The 23,776-nt window shown below is 36.8% G+C and overlaps 1 protein-coding gene across 2 annotated transcripts in view; it reads right to left on the minus strand.

The window, feature by feature from the left end:
- The window catches only part of sntg2 (syntrophin, gamma 2), a 78,626-nt gene that overhangs the window by 7,865 nt on the left and 46,985 nt on the right, over nt 1-23,776 (minus strand). For both annotated transcript variants that reach the window (XR_014625758.1, XM_084393581.1), the window contains exons 10-14: nt 19,908-20,037; nt 16,883-16,921; nt 16,455-16,571; nt 14,745-14,816; nt 12,803-13,012 (exon numbers count right to left, since the gene is read on the minus strand). Coding sequence is in view for 1 of the 2 variants with exons in the window: in XM_084393581.1 (XP_084249707.1) it covers nt 12,803-13,012; nt 14,745-14,816; nt 16,455-16,571; nt 16,883-16,921; nt 19,908-20,037 (568 nt within the window). In the remaining variant the exon portion in view is untranslated. The remainder of the gene's footprint in view (nt 1-12,802; nt 13,013-14,744; nt 14,817-16,454; nt 16,572-16,882; nt 16,922-19,907; nt 20,038-23,776) is intronic.

Consider the following 23,776-nt stretch of genomic DNA (forward strand, 5'->3'; position numbering starts at 1 on the left):
GACATTTTGATTCTCTAACATCATCAAGCAATCTGTCGAGCCAGAGAAGAAGCCATTAAAGTTCGTCAACACAGCTCTGACTAATATGGAAGGAGTATGGGAATTATCGTGCCGAGATTTCTCTCGGGTCCTTATTATTTTTTGTGCATTAAACTCTACCCTACAGCTCACAGAATTATGCGATCTAATTGAGCCCAACACACCGACCTCTGAATATGAACCTGATAACCACAAGATGCACTTCTTAAAGGGGTGGTTGATTATGATTTCACTTTTCTAACTTTAGTTAGTGTTTAATGTTGAGCATAAACAACATCTGCAAAGTTACGACGCTCAAAGTTCAGAGCAAAGGGAGATATTTGCTTTTAAAGAATTCGCTTTTTAAGGACTACAACAAACGGCTGGTAGAGACTACACCACATTCCTCCCGGGTTAGTGACATCACAAACCCTAAAATTTACATAAACCCCGCCCCCTGAACACGATTTATAGATTATCATGACAGAATATGCTAATCAATGACTAGAAGATAACTACACATAAGCTACATAAATTCATCAACTAACCATTCAGAAACGTCCTGTTGCTTCTACATGTTGTCACTTCTTCTTGAGTCTCTCCATCATTGTCTGACTCCGGTTTGAACATAAAATGCTAAACGTTTTTGAAATTTTCAGTGGATATCTGTGTGAGGTAAAAGGACACAAGCTGTTGAAGCTCCGCCCCCTGTGCCGGGAGCAGCAGTTCATTTGCATTTAAAGGGACAGACACAGAAACGGTGCGTTTTTGCTCTCCCTCAAAAAGTGACAATTTGAACATGCTATATAAAAATATCTGTGGGGTATTTTGAGCTAAAACTTCACACACACACTCTGGGGACATCAGAGACTTATTTGACATCTTGTGAAAAGCACATTATACCACCCTTTTAAACTTTCCAAATTGAAAGACGTCCAAACTCCCTGTTACCCTCAAACTCTTGATTCATCACGGGACACATCTGCTGGAACTGAGAGGCCGTTTACTCACGGCACAGATGTGCGGTCGCGTTTTAAGAGGCGTATGAAATTCAGCTGCCAGAGAAAGCAAACGCTAGCGAAGCGGATTAACAGTGCTTACTGTCGCCTCACGTAAGCGGCTGCTGTCACATGTAAAGCACAGAATACACGCCGCTAATTGGAGAGCTTCTCTAGAGGGATCTGAAAAACACACAGTGAGGTTTGTCGAGGATTTCCTTGTCAAGTCGAGCGAAGAGACACAACAGCACGATACAAATGCAGCAAACTTCTCCTGCCAGACAGACATGTGCTGTTGTGTTTGTTGATCTAATGAACTGCAACAGATGCATCTCCAAAAACATCTGGACAGACATTAAATAACACATTAATATTTGGGTGATTCATGTATAAGTTAAGCTGCATCTCATGGAAATCTAAGCATACTCTGTGAAGATATGTAAACCCAAACACTTCTATTTATGCAAGCTCAAGTCAATGCATCGCTGCTTTTTGAAATGCACACAAGAACATTGCTGTAAGTTGTACTTCAACATATATTAGCATAAACTGTCTTCTACAATCAGTTTTCTATTTCAGGTGAACTACTAACATGCAGTTTGAAGATAATCTTGCAGAGCAACGTAATTAAAGGGTCTATTATGTATAATTCAGAAGCCCTTGTTACTAGCGCCACCGGTGGCCGTTCAGTGAACTGCAGCAGCACTTATTGCTCGTGCTCATGTAACGTACAAGAGACTGAGGGCCCTATCTTGCACCCAGCGCAATTGACTTTTTGCAATTCGCATGTATCATTCCCATTTTGCACCCGACGCACAGCGGACTTTTCCCTCCACAGATGCACGTCGGTAAATTAGGGAATGAACTTGCGCTCCCGGGGGCGGTTCAGCAAAAAGAGGAGGCGTGTTCCGGCGCAAACGTTCCCTGGTGCTATTTTGCAGTTTCAGAAAACAATTCCTCCTCTGACCAGGAGAAACCTCGTCTAAAGTCAGTGGCACGTTATTCAGATGCTATTTTAAGGGCGCATGCTTGGCCATAATGTAGCGTGTGCACAACGCTCATACACTTTGCTTCTCTCATCTACACAGACGCAGCAGTTGCCATTTTTGCAAACCATACATAAATACAAGGAAAAATATTCCACACGAGGGAAATCATCGTGATGTCCATGAAGATGTGAAAAAATAGGCATAAATCTAGCTTACACATTTACCCAAATTATCATACGCCAGTTTAACCGAAGCTAATTTGGGTGTGTTTCTCCATCCCCAATGTCACTTCTCTGTGTTTTACGGCCCTGACGAGAACGTCGGTCTCCTCGGCTGTGAACCGCTCCTGGCGTGCGTCTGGCAAATCCGCCGTTATAATAGCAACCCGCCATGGAACAAGCACGCCTGCTCTTAAAGGGAATGTGAGATGTCGCTCTGATTGGTTTATTTCACATTACGCCCAAACCACACCTATGAGTAATGAAGCTACTTCAGACCAACACATTTTAGATTTGCGTCGGGCGCAAGAGTCATTTATCCCGAGGAGATCCAGAGATCCGCCCACAAAGTTACTTGCATTTCGAGTTTGATACTTGCGTTTCAGATCGTTAAAATAGGCCCTGAACGTGATTCAAAGCCCCGATAAACTCACGGCGAAAAATTATTTTTCGTTCTTTGTTTAGAAGTAAGAAGAAGTTTGAAATAAATTTGCAGTGATTTAACGAACATCCAGACGCCGTCCACACTGCTGAGAGCGACGGCTAGATGAATATGTAAATATGTGCAACTATATAAAACAACTAATGACAGCGATGAGAAAACAGCAGTCCAGAAAGCATCCGATCATAGAGATGTGTGGATGTTGGAACCAGCTCTGAGATTCACCGGCATCATGTCGACAGTTTGATTATAAAGTGTATTTGAGACTATAGACTATATAGATCTGACTGTATGAGACTAGAGTTTTAGAATGAATCCCTTTTCTTTGCCCGACACATTGACATTGCAGTACAGAATAACTTTCGCCATTATCCTGAACATTGTATAATATGTACATTTCATGGGTCCTAAAACGTCACATCCTTTTGATTTCTTCACATAAAAATAAGTCTACAGGCTTACATGGGAAGTCGGGGAAGGTCTAATTTTTTACGTTTTGTTGCAAGCTGATTGGCAATAAAAAAGGGATTAAAATGTATCCCCTTTAAAGTCAGAAATGAAAACAGTTTTCTTTAAATGAAAACAGAAAATGTAAAATTAATAAAAAACTATAATAGTATATCATGATACTAAATAACTGGTTGTTATTTGGGTAGCTACATAAGCTGTATACATGTTATACAGCTTATGTAGCTAACAACCAGTTATTTAGTATCATGATATACTATTATAGTTTTTTATTAATTTTACATTTTCTGTTTTCATTTTACTGTACAACAGGATTACATGCTTGTAATGCATTGGCCATTTGTGCATGTGGAACTGCGTTAAATATGTTTCTGGTCTAAAACAATGAGGAGCCATTGAACTTCAATGCAAGATCACAGGAGAACATGCTGCACTGCACCAGAACAACACTGTTCTTCACACAAAACCTTTCTTAAAACTACTCAAAAAAAGCCACTTCTGCTTGTAAATGAAAACATGTTAAGCCTTTGTTGTGTTTGTTGATCTTAACGAATTGCACCAGATGCATGTCTACAACATCTGGACCAACAAAGGCGCATCGGTTTTTAAGCGCTTCTGTTTTTGGTTACACTGCATCATGAAAATGCAAACATTCTATAAGTGCATTCTGCTGTGTTTTGGACAAATGCAACAATGCATGCATTACAGACTGTACTTAAAGGAGAACTCCGGTCAATTTTAACATTGAGCTAATTTTTTTGTACATTTGGAGTGCTGTCAATACAGAGAACAACGTCAAAAATCGGTGTTGCCTACACCGTGTTATCCTCTTTTTAAAATTTGCACCCTGTTGACTTCAATGGGGCAAGTTTTAAACCTGCTTTTAGGCTCTTAACATCCTTGATGTGTCATTACAAGTGCACAGCCAATGTGAGTGATTCCTTCAGAGTGAACACGAGTGAATCTGACTGCAGTAGATGTGAAAGATAAGAATAAAAATTATGTTATTTAAGCCAGCGCAAATAGCTGTATTTACATCCTGTTTTCGGTCGAAGTCCACAGTAGTCGATTGTCGAGTTCACGCGCGTGATCATAGGTAACTAAACCTATGGGCGTGAACTCGGCAATCGACTACAACATTTTTATTCTTATCTTTCACATCTACTGCAGTCAGATTCACTCGTGTTCACTCTGAAGGAATCACTCACATGACCTGTGCACTTGTAATGACACATCAAGGATATTAAGAGGCTAAAAGAAGGTTTAAACATTGCCCCATTGAAGTCAACAGGGTGCAAATTTTAAAAAGAGGATAACACGGCGTAGGCAACACCAATTTTTGTCGTTGTTCTCTGTATTGACAGCACTCCAAATGTACAAAAAAATGAGCTCAATGTTAAAATTGACCGGAGTTCTCCTTTAACAACACAATGCGCATTCTCCGTCACCCATAGTGGAATCCCGAAGGACAGCGTCTCATATCAGCAGATATTTGTTCATTCATGATGTGAAAAAGTGCTTGACACACTAGAGGTCCAGCATTCAGCCCATCTCATCCCAGAAAAGCACGTCCGGATAATCTGCAATCATGCTCACAAATGCATAATGAACTTATAGCTTTCTCAAGTGGCTTTGAAGGCTGATGTGCACCAAAGCTCATGGAGCGTTAATGCATCTCTTTAAAACACCCATCCGTCTCTCAGTGCCGGGAATCACATCATCCTAAATGAGAACTGGACAATCAAGGCCTAACTGATGAAGGGCAATGACATGAGCAGAGTGATGAAAACAAACCGCTGGGTCTGCAACTATTGTTCATGAATGATTAAAGTCACTTTCACAGAAAAGAAACACTAGTGTCAGGGATCTCAACATACACTGCACAAACGTTCTCTTTAGGCACACTAAAAAATGCGGGGGGGGGAGTCAACCCAAATTTGGGTAAAATATGAATAACCCAACCATTGGGTTAAATTTTGTCCATTCGATTGGGTTTGTTCATATTTAACCCAAAATTGGGTTGAAATAACCAGTTTCACTTATATTTAAAGTTTCTTATAGTCAGTAGAATGTCTGTTGGAGGACCATCATAAATAAAGAGTTTGCAGATATTAAGCTGTCAGTCTATTAATGCTCTAATGAGAGTTAGTTGACATGTAGTTGCAAAGTTACTTATAGTCAACACAATGTTCAAAATGCACCATCAAAATAAAGTGTTACCAAATAACTCAGCATTTTATAGTGTAATATAAAATATTTTTTGCGAGCAATTCTCAGGATTAACTATGCATGCATATTACTAGAATATTGGCTTTTTATTAGTACTTATAAAGCACATAGTAATGCCTTATTCTGCATTAGCATATTCGACATTTGTTAATCCTAAACTTAGCAACTACTACAACAACAACAACAACAACAACTACCTTACTAACTATTAATATGCAGTAAATTAGAAGTTTGAGGCAAAAGTCGTAGTTAATAATGAAAACTTTTGTATGAAAACTATGAAAATCTGGAATCTGAGGGTGCAAAAAAATCGAAACATTGAGAAATTATCCTTTAAAGTTGTCCATTTATGTTCTCGATTGTGCTGCATTCACTCACAAAAATAAATGTGTTATATATTTACAGTAGGAAATATACAAAATATCTTCATGGGACATGATGTCTACTTAATATCCTAATAATTTTTGTCATAAAAGAAAAATCGATAATTTTGACCCATACAATGTATTGTTGGCTATTGCCACAAATATACCCGTGTGACTCGTGACTGGTTTTGTGATCCAGGGTCACATATATATACTGTATATATTATGTATATTTATGCACATATTAGTGCTGTTAATTGATTATCATCCTGGCTACAACAGTTTTGACGGTGTGAATTACCAGAAAGTCGGAAAATCTCCTTTAATATGCTCTGAAAGCATAACCATATATCCAAATGGATATTTTCAGTGGATTCGGTTAAGATTTTGCCGTAGGAGCAACTGTCCATTCATTTAAACAAGATCACAACTTACTAAACCCAAAGAAGTCGTGATCCTGATCTCCCGCTGACTTCGCCATGAATGCGCCATATAAAATGATTATAAAATCTTTCACGCTGCCTCATAAAACTGTGACGCTGTTGTGCAACAGTGCGTCCTGCGCGCTCTGGAAGAGCTTTGGGGCTTTGAGCTGGACCAGAGCGTTCTGGAAGAGCTTCGGGGCTTTGAGCTGGACCAGAGCGTTCTGGAAGAGCTTCGGGGCTTTGAGCTGGACCAGAGCGTTCTGGAAGAGCTTCGGGGCTTTGAGCTGGTCTAGAGCGTTCTGGAAGAGCTTCGGGGCTTTGAGCTGGACCAGAGCGTTCTGGAAGAGCTTTGGGGCTTTGAGCTGGTCTAGAGCGTTCTGGATGAGCTTCGGGGCTTTGAGCTGGACCAGAGCGTTCTGGAAGAGCTTCGGGGCTTTGAGCTGGTCTAGAGCGTTCTGGAAGAGCTTCGGGGCTTTGAGCTGGACCAGAGCGTTCTGGAAGAGCTTTGGGGCTTTGAGCTGGTCTAGAGCGTTCTGGATGAGCTTCGGGGCTTTGAGCTGGTCTAGAGCGTTCTGGAAGAGCTTCGGGGCTTTGAGCTGGTCTAGAGCGTTCTGGATGAGCTTCGGGGATTTGAGCTGGACCAGAGCGTTCTGGAAGAGCTTTGGGGCTTTGAGCTGGTCTAGAGCGTTCTGGAAGAGCTTCGGGGCTTTGAGCTGGACCAGAGCGTTCTGGAAGAGCTTCGGGGCTTTGAGCTGGTCTAGAGCGTTCTGGAAGAGCTTCGGGGCTTTGAGCTGGACCAGAACGTTCTGGAAGAGCTTTGGGGCTTTGAGCTGGTCTAGAGCGTTCTGGATGAGCTTCGGGGATTTGAGCTGGACCAGAGCGTTCTGGAAGAGCTTCGGGGCTTTGAGCTGGTCTAGCGTTCTGGAAGAGCTTCGGGGCTTTGAGCTGGTCTAGAGCGTTCTGGATGAGCTTCGGGGATTTGAGCTGGTCTAGAGCGTTCTGGATGAGCTTCGGGGATTTGAGCTGGACCAGAGCGTTCTGGAAGAGCTTCGGGGCTTTGAGCTGGTCTAGAGCGTTCTGGAAGAGCTTCGGGTCTTTGAGCTGGACCAGAGCGTTCTGGATGAGCTTCGGGGCTTTGAGCTGGACCAGAGCGTTCTGGAAGAGCTTCGGGGCTTTGAGCTGGACCAGAGCGTTCTGGATGAGCTTCGGGGCTTTGAGCTGGACCAGAGCGTTCTGGAAGAGCTTCGGGGCTTTGAGCTGGACCAGAGCGTTCTGGAAGAGCTTCGGGGCTTTGAGCTGGACCAGAGCGTTCTGGATGAGCTTCGGGGCTTTGAGCTGGACCAGAGCGTTCTGGAAGAGCTTCGGGGCTTTGAGCTGGACCAGAGCGTTCTGGAAGAGCTTCAGGGCTTTGAGCTGGACCAGAGCGTTCTGGACGGACAGTGGCAGACAACCAGTGCAGTGTTTCCAGCGTGTTACAGACTGAAGGTCTTCTGCAAAGCCACGCTGATGAATTTGGGAGCTTTGCATGTTGCCCTTTCTGTATCGCAGCATTGCAGTGATTGAAATCGTTTCTGACAGCTTCGTTCCTTTGTATTATTTATAAATGTCTGGTTAAGGGTACAGAATAATACAGCTCAGGCTCAGGGCTGCTTTCTGACCCTCTTCTTTCCAAACGGGGGAAAATGCACCAAATGTTTTGCTTCAAAAGCCTTAATTAGACATTTACTACAACCCTGAGATCACATAAACGTTTTGATGGATTTAGTGGAAACATTTTCAAATGACCTTAATGAGTCAAATCACAGCATGTTGTTGCTAATATTTATATTAGCAAAAAAAAAAAAAAAAAAAAGAACAAATTCATAAAAAATCTTATTTCATAATGACATTTTAAATCAATTCAATGCTTATAAAAGGATTGAATTATGAATGAATCACACATAGTTTCATGAATAAGACCAATTCTGTGCAATTTGCCGAAATATAATCAACATGAAAAGTATTCACAGTTCTTAATGAAACAGGGTCAATCAATCAACAAATTAAAAACTATTATCTTAATTTAGCTAGTTATGTGGTGGAAAGAAACGTCATAAATCACACATTTATGCATTAAGACATACAGAAGACACAATATATTTCCAGTGAAAATGATTTCTTGAGGCTCAAGCTGTAAAGCATGGTCTATGCAAGGTCAAGGTCATGGGTTCGATTCTCAGGGAATGCATGAACCGAAAGTGTTCATACTGTTAAATGCAATGGATAACAGCATCTTCAAATGCACACCTGTAAATGTCAATGATTAAAGTCATGACATTTTTCCACATGACATCAGAGTTGATATCAATAGATATGCAAGACAGAAATCTGTGGCTTGTGTGCGCAAGAGACATGCTGTCATTTCCACAGATGTTTTTTCAAATAATTTTAGATAAATATAAGAACTTAAATGTGTGAAAGTGCAAGTTAAACCATTTGCTATCATGTTAAATTGCTAGGTTGAAGAACGCCAACTTCCTGTTAGCACACACTCGTTTACAATTTAGAAGAACCAATCCTCCCAAAATAACTATTAAGTAAGGCTGCACAATGCTGTATATCCAAATAGATGCAATATGGCTTTGTGCGATTTTCACATCATGAAGGCTGTGATTTAATTACAGCGCGAATATACAGAATGCGCTGCAGGGTTTCAGAGTGAAGCAAAACACTGTGTTCATTTACACGCGTGCAGCAATTCAATCTGAAACCTGCAACACATATTTATTTACCAGCAAACCGCCAAAATAAAAGCTCTAAGCAAGGTCATTATAGTTAACTAAAACTAAAGCAATAAAAAAATATATTTGTTGCAAAGCTTTTATTTCAGCCACTTGCCAAGGCAACATTTCTCATTTTATTAAATAAACATTAATAAAAACTACCTAGACATATATATATATATATAATATATATAAAAATACTATAAATGACAAAAACACACAACAAACTTCTTTAATTAAAAATACAAAATTACTATTTTTAATAATATATATATTTTATAAATGTTATATATATATATATATAAAATTTTTCAAGTTTTTCCCACATTGTTCAGCCCTAAAAGGACGGTTCACACTCAAATAAAAGTCTTCCGAGTAAAAAGTCATTTTTCAACCTTCAACTCATTTTAATTTCAATCCAGATGCAATCCCCAACAAAATCATTCTAAAATTCAATTCAATACACTGCATATTGTAGAAAAACAAAATATCACAATGTCCGTTTTTTTCCAATATTGTGCAGCCAAAGGTCAAACTCATCACATTACCCATCGCGAGCTGTAATCTCGGGGCAAATTTCATCTGAATTGACACTCAATGACGCTCACAAAGAAATACATCACACACTCATGTTGGGCCTTTCAAGGACACGAAAATGCCATTGGAAATAATCGCCCTCGGAATTAAGATCAAACGGACATGTGGTAAATTTGGCTGTCAGAACTTGGCAGCATGTCACGATGGGCCATTTGAGCGTTTGCTATTAGGCCTTTATGTGGCCTTTACTCCCTCAATTAGCCTCAAATGAAACGTTAGCGTAGTGTTAGATGAGGATTTTGATGTCTTGCATGGAATATGATATGCAGTTTATCCAGAGAGCCACTAATCTGCTCCACTAAGCCAAAGTTTGAGCGAATCAGCGCTGATTAAACACTGCAGAGAAACCAACACGCCGCTGGCAGAGAAATAAACCAGCATAATGCTCATGAGCCATAAATAAACACTCGTAGTAATTCACACTTGCGTGCTAGAGATTCGTTCGAGGGTCGTTCGGATACCGCAGAAACTCAGTCGCTTTCAGAGCCGGAAAGTGACGCTCTGAGTTTGACCTCGGGTGGTATTTAAAATGACTTAAATTTGAGTACAGCAAGTCTCCGGAGCTGCTGAGTCTTAAATCCCCTTCATCCCATGAACTTATGTTAGCATATACTTCATAATAGCTGCCCTGCAGGAGTTCATGGCGACACCAGAGATGCGCTAGGCTTATGTATAGTGAAGGTAATTTAACGGCTCAATGAGGAGAGGTCTCACAGAAAAGAGTCTTCAGAGGAATTTAATTAAAGCAGTAATAACATTTGGAACGCACAAATCAGACACACACACACACACACACGTGCTCCTGATCTCGCATGCATTGCATTGCTGACAGATGCAGAAATCAATGCTTCACTTGTCATATAGCCTACCGCTTTCTTTGTGTTTAGTCTCTTGAAGACACATTTTAACACCATAACACTGATTGACAGGATATATATATTTTAAATTAAAAGATGCATTCATGTTATCGTAAAGCAAAAAGAGTTTACAGCATTGCTTTGTTCGTATTACTGTAATGCATTGATGAAAATCATCCTATTGAGACAATAATTCTTTCAAATTCAATAGTACAAGTACTGCTGTTTGATACTGTGCCTGAACAGGATGATTTTTATTACTGTGTTACAATAATAAGAATAAAGCAACAAAACACTTTAAATTGGCATTTTATGAATTTCTTTGAACTTTGAACGCCAGTGTGTTTTTGACATAAAAAATTGTGTTTTGGCAACTACAGAAATCCTTATTGTTGAGCTGAGAACAACTATCTGAAAGGCTACACACACACACACACACACACACACACACACACACATATACATATATATATATATATATAACGGTTCGGTTCGGTTCGGTTCGATACGATGCACTGGTGTCACGGTTCAGTGCATTTTTGATACAGCAAAAAGAAAGAAATTCCAATTCCAATTTTCATTGATTTTTAAAAAGGCGCATAAGGTGATTTTAGGCGCAAGAGCAGAAAATTTAGGGGCACTCCTTAAACAAAACCAGTTTAACCACTTTGTTAAATAAACTAAACCAGTCATAAGGGTCAATTTTCTGAAATTGAGATTTATACATAACAACTTTCCATTGGTGTGTGGTTTGTTAGGATAGGACAATATTTGGCCGAGATACAACTATTGAAAATCTGGAATCTGAGGGTGCAAAACAATCGAAACATTGAGAAAATCTCCTTTAAAGTTGTTCATTTATGTTCACGATTGTGCTGCATTCACTCACAGAAATACATGTTTTATATATTTACGGTAGGAAATTTACAAAATGTCTTCCTGGAACATGATCTTAACTTAATATCCTAATGATTTTTGGCATAAAAGAAAAATGGATAATTTTGACCCATACAATGTATTGTTGGCTATTGCCACAAATATACCCGTGCGACTCGAGGTCCAGGGTCACATATGCAAGTGCTATGACCCTTCCCAGTTTAATCTAACGCACTATGTGTACTTTTTTTTTTTTTATATAAAGATAATAGATTTAGAATAGAATAAAGTGTTAGTATTAACGGATCAAGTGTTGCCGCAAAAAAAGAAGCGTCTTCAGCCGTTTCTTGATAATGGACTCAGCAGCTCTGACTGAGTGGGACAGATCATTCCTCCAGCTGGGAACAGTCCAGGTAAAGGTCAGAGAAAGAGATTTTGTGGCTTTTTGAGATGATGGCACCACAAGACGTCGTTCGCTTGCAGAGCACAAGTTTCTGGATGGCACGTAAGGCTGAATTAATGAGTTTAGGTAAAAGGGAGCAGAGCCAGGGGTTGTTCTGTTGGCAAACGTCAGTGACTTGAATTTGATGCGAGCGGCAACTGCCAACCAGTGCAGTTTTGTGAGGATAAGAGTGACGTGTGTCTCTTCGGCTCATTGAAGACACTCTGGCTGAGCATCTGGATCAGTTGCAGAGGTTTGACAGAGCAAGCTGGAAGACCAGCCAGGAGAGCATTACAATAGTCCAGTCTGGAGAGAACATTCGCCATGGATTTAATGTAGTAACACTAACTGTAACCATGGAAGCTAAGCAGGAATAGTAAAATGCTTTCATTGGTTACAATGGTAATTTAAGGCATTCTTTTTTAAATAAGTTTCTTTTTAGCAAACTCTGTGTACACAAACAATGTTCTCAATGCTGGAGTTCATGTGTAGAGCCTCTGGTGAGACTTCCAGCACAGTTTCATGTTGTGTCGAGCCTTCTTAGTGCTTTAAAAATAGCGATTTTGATGCTATCATAGTCGTGCCCCAAGCACTCCCATTCAAAAGGCAATTTGATCGAAAACGAAAATACGGTCAAACTTAAAAGTGGCGTTTCCATCCTAATTATGCTTTTACACAAAAGTTTGCCTCGAGTAGATCACAAAAAGACCCTAGGTTGCATTTTGGCGACAGTTACCCTTTAAGTTTATCAAGCGACGAGAATACTTTTTGTTCGCAAAAAAAAAAAAAACTTTATTCAACTATTGATTTTCTTCTGTGTGGGCCTCTGAGTGAGTTCACGTAGTGTAACAGCGCAGCGCTTCTGTAGTCACTTGGACTAATTTAACGATGTCTTTACTAACTTTCTGGGCCGGCAAGTTTCAATAACAACAGAAGCCTATGGAGGAGTGAGACAGCTCTCAGATTTCATCAAAAATATCTTAATTTGTGTTCTGAAGATGAACGAAAGTCTTACGGGGTTGGAACAACATGAGGGCGAGTAATTACTGACAGAATTTTGGGTGAACTAACCCTTTAAAACCGTGTGGGTTTTGGTAAAGCAGTGTCCGGACTCACCCGTACTCTCTGCACCTCCATGAACACGGCTCTCTGAAAGGCTTTCTCCCACAGCACCAGGTCTGAGCCCAGCTCAACGCTGTAGCAGAAGCTCTGGCCGTGTCCCACGAGCACACTGAAGCAGAAGGGTTCACTGTCCCGCAGATCCCCGTCCTGCTGGAGACCCATATAAAACTTGGTCTGGATCCAGCAGTCTTCGGCTATCCATAGCTATAAAAAAAACAGATCTGAAGTAAAGTCGAATGTGAAGCAGATGAATCAGTTTTTTTTTTTTTTCACGCTGTGATGTATTTTGTATAATATGTTTTGTATTATGTATTATGTATAAAACAGTAAACTGTATATCAAACTAATCATAACTCTAACATCTAACCTTACTTTCTCTTTTTAGGCCTAACACTTTGAAACACAATGCACTAAAACGTCCTGTTCTTTGTTTTTGAATGTTGTTTGGTTGTGTGTGTGTGTGTAAAAATAACAAATATGGGAAATGAAACTAGACAGATGTCTAAACTTGAAACGTAACAAGAGGGCTTGTCTATGAAGAACCAATCAAATTGTGGGGAAATTAAGTAATGTTTCATGTCATTTTGCCATACCCCTTATTCTGTAAAAACTGTTGTATTCGTGTTTGCTGGTGGGATTCTCTAGCCTGGAAATCCAGACCTAAATCTGAAAGATTAATGGTCTGGCGTCGACTAATGAAAATCGGCCAGCTCGAGGGGCGGCACCAAGCATGCATTTGAAAATCTCACTTGCATGCAATTGGATAACACTACGACCAATCATATCGCTTAGCTACCAGCGGAGCTAACTGGTAGATTAGACTCTTGCCATATCCGGTCGGCAAAACAGCAAAAACGCCCTTCTTGCAAAGGAAGGATTTGAGCGGTGTCTTCTGTTCCTCTTTTAGATGAAAAGCCAAGTCTAACTCGTTCATTGTAGCGGCCAAAGCCGTTTCAAACAACCGGGTTTCATCCATAGCCATCTTGCAATGTTTACTAATGACTTCGACGTCGCAGTGCTGTCGTCATCTCACCTCTGGCCCGCCTATATCAGATAACCCGATGTGATTGGTGCAGCTCGGACACAAGGGCATAGTTAATGAGAAAATTACTCGACGCCAGAGTAACTCGCTGAGCAAATTCAACTTGTGCTCTCACGAGAACTCTGGATTTCCAGGGTAGGGATTAGATCCTCCTTGTTTCTTCTTGGGAGATTCTCTGGAGAACAGCTCTGAGATCCCCCGGCCGTGATTAAAGCATTTAAAGGAGATTTGCTGGAGTCTGTCTGTCATTAATGCTGTGCAGCAAGTTAGTTAGTTAGGGGAACAAGTAAGGAACTCAAGGCCAGTTGTCGCAAAAGCTAGAGTATAAAGATTATTGGGTGTCGATTGTAGACTCGCCAGATTAAGTATTGACTGGAGACACCCCGGGTAAATGTATTTATTAAGTGTCGACTCTAGACGCAGGTGATTAGGTTCCAGGTACGTAGTTAGGTTTAGGGAAAAATCAACCACAACACACACAAAAAATTGTGGTTAAATGAAAAATATAAACATATCCACGTCTATTCAAAGTTTTGAATTGGTATGAAGACTCTTAAGCTCACAAAGGCTGCATTTATTTGATCATAAATACAGTAAAAACAGTGAAATATTATTACAATTGTGATGCATTTTATTTTTTATGAATAGAAAGTTCAAAAGAACAGCATTTATTTTAAATAGAATCTTTTGTAACATTATAAATGTCTTTACAGTCACTTTTGATCAATTTAATGCATCTTTGCGTAAACGTAAGTGTTTGTTTCTTCGTTTCGTGTCTACGGTTAGACAGGAATATGATTTAGGAAAGTACATCCATGTTCACTTTAACTGACAAACACAAGACATTCAGAGCAACTGGCATCTGTTGATAAAGCCATGCGTGAGTGTTTGTACCTTATGGACCTTAAAGAGAACCTCACAGAGGTGAAAACTAGCCTCTGCTTGAGCCCAGTCCGACACCAGGACCTGATAGAGACACACAGAAACACATCCACAGTTAGCAGGCGATTAGTCCTTTCCTTCAGTAACCTGGGGTTAAAGCACAATGAGCCAACTTACACTCTTTCAGTTCAAGACTGTTACCCAACAGCTAACACAAGCCACAGTCCCACACTCAACACAGTCCCACTGCACACGAGATACTGATTCACCAGTTCGCTAGGTTCACTGGTCATCTTAGCAGTTACTTGTCTTGTTTTTCGCCGTCAGAATTAATTTCAACGCTGGCATTTCCATTAAAATCCATGTGCATTAAAAAGTTTGAAGTAATTACCTCTTCATGACCTAGAGAGACATAACGCTTATGTAACAGTCTGTTCTCTCTGCGCACCACACACGTAAATCTCAAACATAATGAGATGCTAATGAATTTGCTGAATGTCTCTCTTGGCTTTAAGGCATGTTAAATGCTATGTTTCCTTGCTATCCTCCCTTTATTAAATTCAGTAATGCACATTTAATGAAATAGCAAAGAAATATCAGCGCAGTGTTATTTTGGTCACAAAATTTATCCAAACCACTTACAATAACGTTAATGCACCAATCACGGAGTCACGTAGAGGACGCTGAAGCTGAATATCTCATTGCATTAGGTTAGGAAGTGCAGACAGTAAAATAGCACACAAAACACTGCCAACACAAAGTACAGGGTTGTATTTCATAACTGATGAAACCTGTGTCTTCAGGCTTAATGGCAAAGATGAAACATTTGTCACAAATAACGTATGTGTGCGAGGCCACCGCGGTAATGGCTTTTCCTCGCCACAGTCCATTAGAAAGTAATAGATTGATTATATATAATTAGAATGGATGTCCCGAGTCTGAGACCACCAAAAGGACAGGTAATGTTGTCATATTTTGGACGATGATTCTGCCATTCTACATGGACTGTTTTTGCAGTATGTAGTTTCCAGCCTGATCAGGTTCACATGTTATGTATTATGTAAGATGACTTTCAATGACTTTTCCAGAAGGATAAAAAAAAACTGATTTGGCCAGTGAGTTCATATTTCAGGTACCTATGATATTATATTAATCTTTGTAATTTTATATAAATATATATTTATATTATATATCCATTCATATTTCAGGTACCTATGATATTATATTAATCTTTGTAATTTTATATAAATATATAAATGTATATATATATATGGATAACTGAATAACTGAATTTCATTTATTATCTAGGTTTAATAATAATATTAATAAAAAATGTAGGAACCATGAAACACAGCAATATTACTGAATATATATATATATCTGATTATAACACACAAATACATGCATACTAGTACGGATATACAATAAATATAATTTATTATTAAAATATTTAATTTATAATTATTTTACTTTATTTGAGATATTATATTATATTATAAATATTATATATAATATTATTATATTATACGTATATGTATGTATTCATGTGTTATAATATAATATTATTAGTTTAATAATAGCCGACACAGCAACCTTACAGTAGCTTCACTAATGGCTTGGTTTTGTGGTAGAACTGTTTGTCCAAACAATGGTGCGAGTGTCCAGAAAGCCCTGACTGTGAAGACTCTGCAGGACTGAATACTGATAGTGTCTGACACTTACAGGAGGACTCCTGAAGATGAGAAGAGATGATCCTCTCAGCGCCAGAAACCTGCAGCTGTGTGTGGACTCGGAGTCGCCGGCCTGGACCTGCTCACACACCCAACCCATGTGGACAATCTGCAGGAGAAAACCAATCCCACTCAACACACGGATCCCAGCGTCTGTCTGTGTGTGTGTGTGTGTGTGTGTTCAGCACACATCGGCAGGCGTTCCTCTGCCAGTATTGGATTTCTCCTGAGTAAATATGACTGAATTACTCTCTGCTGCTTATGAATTACTAATCAAAATGCAACAAAGAGCCAGAGGTCGTTACGCGATCGCAGTGAGATGTGTTATTGTCGTGAATATGACATATTCTGAGGCTGTAAAAGAACTGGTACAATAAGGATAATTACTTTCTATCCTAGGATTTAGTACAAATGACCTACCTGATCATGAGGAGAACCGTATTTATTCGCCGTCTTCATCTGAAACAAATGAAAACATTTCAAAATCAATGATCGTATTTTTCACTCTGTATATTTATTATTATTTCATATTTATCACCAATTACAACTATGAAATTACCAGCTTTTTTTTCTTTAGTGAAAAAAATATATACATAAATACTACTAATATTATTATTCTATGTTTATATATCATATGTGAACAGCCTGACAATATTACTCAGCAATATTAGGTCAAATATAATATAATATAATATAATATAATATAATATAATATAATATAATATAATATAATATAATATAATATAATATAATATAATATAATATAATATAATATAATATAATATAATATAATATAATAGTAGGTGAGCTGTAGTGGTTCCTAAGTTTTTTAATATTATTTTTAATATTATTTTTTAACTGATATAATATGATATTCAGTTCTATATTATCATGGATTATATTTTTCATTATTTAATATTTATCACTAAATTACAAGTATAATGAAATTACTGGCTATTGATCATTTAATAATTAACTTAGAATTTTTTTTTTTTTATTATTATTTTATTTTTTTCAAAGTACAAATATATATATATATATATATATATATATATATATACATACACAATTTAAATGATATATATTAGTATTATATATATATATATATATATATATATACAGACTGACATAACCTTATGGTAACACTTATATATTCAGTACAAAAGTATTTATAATGCAGTAAAAAAAAAAAATCATAAATAATTTTAATACATGTTCTTATGACTAAATCTTATTAACATGCATTACACTTGTTAAAGGTAAACCATGAACAGGCAAGTATTCTTATTAATCGACATTCTCTAAGACATTTGGATCATAATAAAACATTATGCAGAAGGTAAATTATCAGAAAGTGTCCCACTTTACCAGTATTCACCCTATATATATATATATATATATATATATATATATATATATATATATATATATATATATATATATATATTAATGAAGAGTTCAGATGCAAAAGCCTCTAAGTGCCATCTGAAATTTTCTTCTAGAACGATCATTTTTATCAAGCTCGTATATTTAAGTTCAATAATTTCACTTAAACGGCAACGCAAATTACCTATTAATTGTTATTTAAGTGAAATTACTTAACTTAAATATACAAGCTTTATAAAAATGATCATTCTAGAAGAAAATTTCAGATGGCACTTAGAGGCTTTTGCATCTGAACTCTTCATATATTCTACATATATAACACCTACATAATAAGAATGTATTTTAAGTTCAAGCATGAAGTGCACAGACAGCGCTCAGCTTTGGAGGCTGCTATCTCTCTAAATAAGTCAGCAGTGATTGACGGTATATTGGCTAGCCGTGAATCTGCCAAAGTCGACTTATCAGCCAATAATCCGCTCGCGGGTCAGAATGTGTCAAACAACTCTCATCTCCCATCATCCTCGCTGCTCAAGCATGTGTCTCTCGCTCTATTTATAGGTTATAGGTCACCACAATAACAGTTCCGCTTCCCTCTCACACACACAATCAGCTGTTAATTGAACGTTTAGCAATCAGTCTCAGTCTCTGTCTCCATCATTAGGTGACGTAAAACAGGCAGCTGTGTGACAGAAGCCCACTGGATCATCAGCGCACTAATTAACACAACGCACAGGAAATGAGATCGTTAGGCAAGAGGTTGGTTCTGGGAGCAGCATTATGACTTATGAATTTCGCCCAAGAAAGCATGAATCTGGAGAAACTCAATAGTCCTTTATGAGGCTTTTTTTGCATTATTACTTAAAGTTTCTGGAGTGTCGTGAAATCTCACAAAAAATATCTACAAATATCCGGCTAAATAACTAACTAAATATTTAATATAATATAATATAAAATAATATAATACTGAATATAATATATTATATCAGTTTAATAAAACAACTACAACACTTATTATCAGTTCATATTTAATTAAATGTAATTAACATAGCAAAAAAAAATCTATTATATTAGATTATGTTACATTATATTATAAATGGGTGTGTGTATATATATATATATATATATATATATATATATATATAAATAAATTTTTTATATGATTTATTTTATATAAATAATAAAAAATAATATTTAAAGTTCTATAATGTTTTATAATAATTAAATACTTTCTGTATTGTTTTATTACTTTGGAGGCAATGAAGCAAATGTAATCCTTTCCTAATTAATAATACTGTAATGCTAATAATCATGTTAATAATAAACAAACTACTAATAATAATAATAATTGTGTTTTTCTACTGTAAAGTACATCTGTGAAGTGTATAATTTTAAGCATACATTGATATTTACTAATAAAAAATAATTGCTTCAAGATTGTTTTCACTCAGTTTGACTTGAGATGACTCAAAAACAAGGCAAAAAACAGAGAGAAATAAATAATAAATTGAAATAAAAAAAATGTGTGCTCTTTGATAAGGTTCATAAAGCTAAACTGCAGAAAACTTGCACCAAAAATGCAAATGTAAATTTTCTCTTTTGATCTTGAGGTGAAACACAACCCAGGCATGATTTTGTAAGATTCACCAATATAGAGTAATATATGCATAGATATGGTGGACTGTATATCATCTTAAGACAAGAAGAAAAAATATCTCTCAGTGCTTTTGCATTCTCTTGCAAATGTTTTGCGTAAGATGCAGAAAGTCTGAACACAGCAAAGTTCCAGTTACATATTCATATTTCAACCCGAGAACTGTCATGACGGTCTTCTGCTTCACGTGCAGCAGAATGTCAACGCATGAAGAATGAGCATTAGGCTTGATAGACTCCTCATCTCTGTTGTCCTCTACAGTCGAGGTGTATCCAGCTCTCACACACCTGACGTCTCTCATCAGTGCACATCTCTGTTGTCCTCTACTACAGTATCCAGCTCTCACACACCTGACGTCTCACAGCTTCACTGACACCATCGCCTCAGCTCATAACGCATGTTACTTACGCTCTCCTGCGTCAGATCGTTGATGTTGGTTGATATTGCTTGAAGCCAGTCTGTGCTTTCTCCTGCCGTGCAAAATTGAAGAACGTGCGTGCAAACTCCATCTAAGGCAATGACTTCAAAACTGTTCGATCTGGAAGAAAAGGAGGAGGATAAGAAAGAATATGATATATTAAATTTGCTGATAAAAGTACAACTCTGGCATACCGTATATGACAGAAATCAAACCTTTTTTTACAGCATGCAGATTTATCAGGATGCATGAAATGGATTTTACCATTATTATTGTTTATTATTAGTGTATTTAGTTTTGTAAATTAATAATAATAATAATAATAATAATACATTATTATTAAATTAATTAATATAATGAATATATAAAATAATAAAACTATAAAGTAAATAAAAAATAAATAAATAAATAGTGTTGCTACTACAACTACTAAAAATAATAATATAATAACAATGATAATACATAAAAAATTCATTAATAAAAAATAAGTACTAAAACTACTACTAACAATAATAATAATAAATTATTACTAAATTAATAACCTAAAATAATGAATATATAAAATAAAACTAATAAAAAATATAATATTTAATAAATTAAATAAAAAGAATAAAGTAACAACAACAACAACACTAATAAATTATTATTAAATTGTTAATTAAAATAATATACCAAATATATAGAATAATAAAATAATTATTACGTAAATAATAAATTAATAATAAATTAATTCATAAAAAAAATAATACATTAAAAATAGAAGTACTACTACTACTACTACTACTAATAATAATAATAGTTAATCATCGATTCTGCCACAGGTAAGTTACGTGACAAGCAAACTTCTGGTTGAACAATGTATTATATATCATTTCACAAGCTTTCACAAACTAGAGTGCATATCATGTAGGACTGTATTCTGAACAGAGCAATTGTTACTGTAAAATAAACTCTGTAGATCATGATGCAAGAACGAAACATTTCCCGATCAAATCTTCAAGGCCACAGAGGTTTATTATAATATTGATGAAGAAATGAATAAGACATCAGAGATATACTGCACACTGCAAGTACAGACACTAAATCGACAAGTATTATCAGAATTTGTAGAGGATTGGATCACGCATTTCAGTCACAGATGATTTACTATTCCATATGTGAGCTCTAATAAATTAAATATTCATGCCATGAGACCAGACTGTCTACAAATCCCACAGCAATATCAATAGATAACAAATACGACTTTATTTGCTGCAGTGATGCAATGACTTTACCAATCAGTGATTGGCTCTTTTATTTAGAAGGCGGGGCTTATTCTGCATATTGCACGTTTCTAACATTCACAGTATGCACAGTCTTTGTATATCTAACGTCTCGGCTCAAACACAGCCGTCAGTTCAGATTATGTGATCTGCTTATTTCCGTTTGTTTTAAATGTCAAAAGCTATCAGTACAAATTCCGAGGAATGAAATGCATTTGCTGAAAGACGTTTGTCACGCTCACTCCACCATCAATTGTACATAATGGGACGGCTTTGACATTTAATATCAGGAGTGTGTTCGGAGATGAATTACACTTTGACTTTTTAATGATAGCTGTCAGTTGAGTTCAACAGAGAGTGACTGTCGGATCAAAACATGTTTCTGAGCAATCATTTCCAATGTGGCCTTTAGCATGTATATTTTACGCATTGCTTATGAAGGACACAAATCCTGAAGATAACCATTTCTAATGCATTAAATCATGATGTCAAGTGAGAGCAAGACTGAAGCTCTATTACTAAACTGAAGCATTGCTCTTAAAAGACTGAACGCATCTTTAGCAGCTTCGAACTTTTTTCCAATAAAGCAATTCAATAAATGCTGTGATTTCAATTAATGCCAACCATGTGTGAGATCATTCATCGCTTGGCCTTTTTCAGACAGAAATTGCCTGGAGAATGTGATGTTCTGCTTGAACTACCAGCAGACTGTAGCCGAGTGCTTTGAAACAGAGAAGCCGCCCGTGTGAGTGACAGAACACAATAAAAATCTATTAGTCTGCGGAGCGGCATCGGCACACGAGGAGAGACGGTTATAACGAAGACGAGAAGAATAGCGTAAGGAAAGGGACGAGATGTTGCACAGACGCTTCGGGCGTTCATCGTCTCACAGGAGACTGTTGCAAAAACAGTGTTGTGAAATCTGAAAGCGTCTTCCTTACGTTCAGAAAGAAGGATGCTCTGGGAATTGTACTGGGATGTGAAATCCCAGGTGAAACTTAGGTAACGCTTTATTTTGATTGCTCCACTTTAGACATTTTACTAACCGTGCAACTCAACTAACGTTAGCATTCATTAGAGTACTGGTATACAGTGTGCTTAGAGGAGTCGTTCACTTCAGAATTAAAATGTCCTGATTATTTACTCACCCACACGTCATCCAAGATGTTCATGTCTTTCTTCAGTTGAAAAGAAATTTTGTTTTTTTGAGGAAAACATTCTCCATATAGTGAACTTCAATGGGGTCCAACGGTTTGAAGGTCCAAATGTGAGCTTCAGTGCAGCTTAATATGGCAAGCCGTTTTAACTTTTATTAATTTCCAGGATATGAATTCTTGATATCAACAATTCAATTTTCACTAGATCAAATTATAGTTATTGATATCAGGAATTAGATTTATACTAGTAACAATGGCAATTTTTGATATCAGAAATTACATTTCCACTAGTAACAATGCTCATTCTAGATATCAGTAATTGAATTTCAACTAGTAAAAACTATAATTCTTGATATCTGTAATTGTATTTTCACTAGTGAAATGTCGCCATAGACTGCCATTCAAAATCAATTGTTGATATCAAGAATTGATTTCTTACTAGTTGAAATTCCAGTTTCACATATCAGAAATACAATTCTTACTAGTAGAAATATAATTTTTGATGTCAATAATTACATTGTTACTAGTAAAAATGTGAATTCCTGATATCAAGAATTACGTGGTTACTAGTAAAAATGTCTATTCTAGATATCACCAATTGAATTGCTACTAGTAAAAATGTACATTTTTGATATCTGAAAATGTATTTCTGATATCAATATAATTTCAGATATCTAAAATGGCTTTCTTACTAGTAACAATCACATTCATGATATCAGAAATGAACATGGTCACTAGTGAAAATGGAATTATTGATATAAAAAATGAACATTGTTACTAGTAGCAATTCAGCTGTTGCTATCAAGAATATACATTTCAACTAGTGACAGTTTAATTCTTGATATCAAAAATAAAAGTTTTTACTAGTAAGAATTGTATTTCTGATATGTGGAACTGGAATTTCAACTAGTAAGAAATCAATTCTTGATATCAACAATGGATTTTGAATGGCAGCCTATGGTGACATTTCACTAGTGAAAATACAATTACAGATATCAAGAATTATAGTTTTTACTAGTTGAAATTTAATTGTGGATATCAAGAAGTAACATTGTTACTAGTATAAATCTAATTCCTGATATCAATAACTATAATTTTAACTAGTGAAAATTGAATTGTTGATATCAAGGATTCATATCCTGGAAATGAATAAAAGTTAACACGGCTTGCCATAGCTTCAAAGCCTCGACACAATCCCAGCCGAGGAATCAGAGTCAAACCATCGATCATTTTCATAATTTATATACTTTTTTAACCTCAAATGCTTATCTTGCACATCCACAAATTCACGCATTATGTAATCAGGTCGAAAGGTCACGCGTGTTCCGGTTAAAAATGTAGGGTAAGGCGAAAAACCTTTCTCCTCCAACTTCAAAATCGTCCGACATCGTTATACCTTTTTTTTTTTTAAATGGTGTTTGACTTAGTCTTTGCACGTTG

This window comes from Rutilus rutilus (assembly GCF_951802725.1).
Source record: "Rutilus rutilus genome assembly, chromosome: 21".
Taxonomy (NCBI): Eukaryota; Metazoa; Chordata; class Actinopteri; order Cypriniformes; family Leuciscidae; genus Rutilus; species Rutilus rutilus.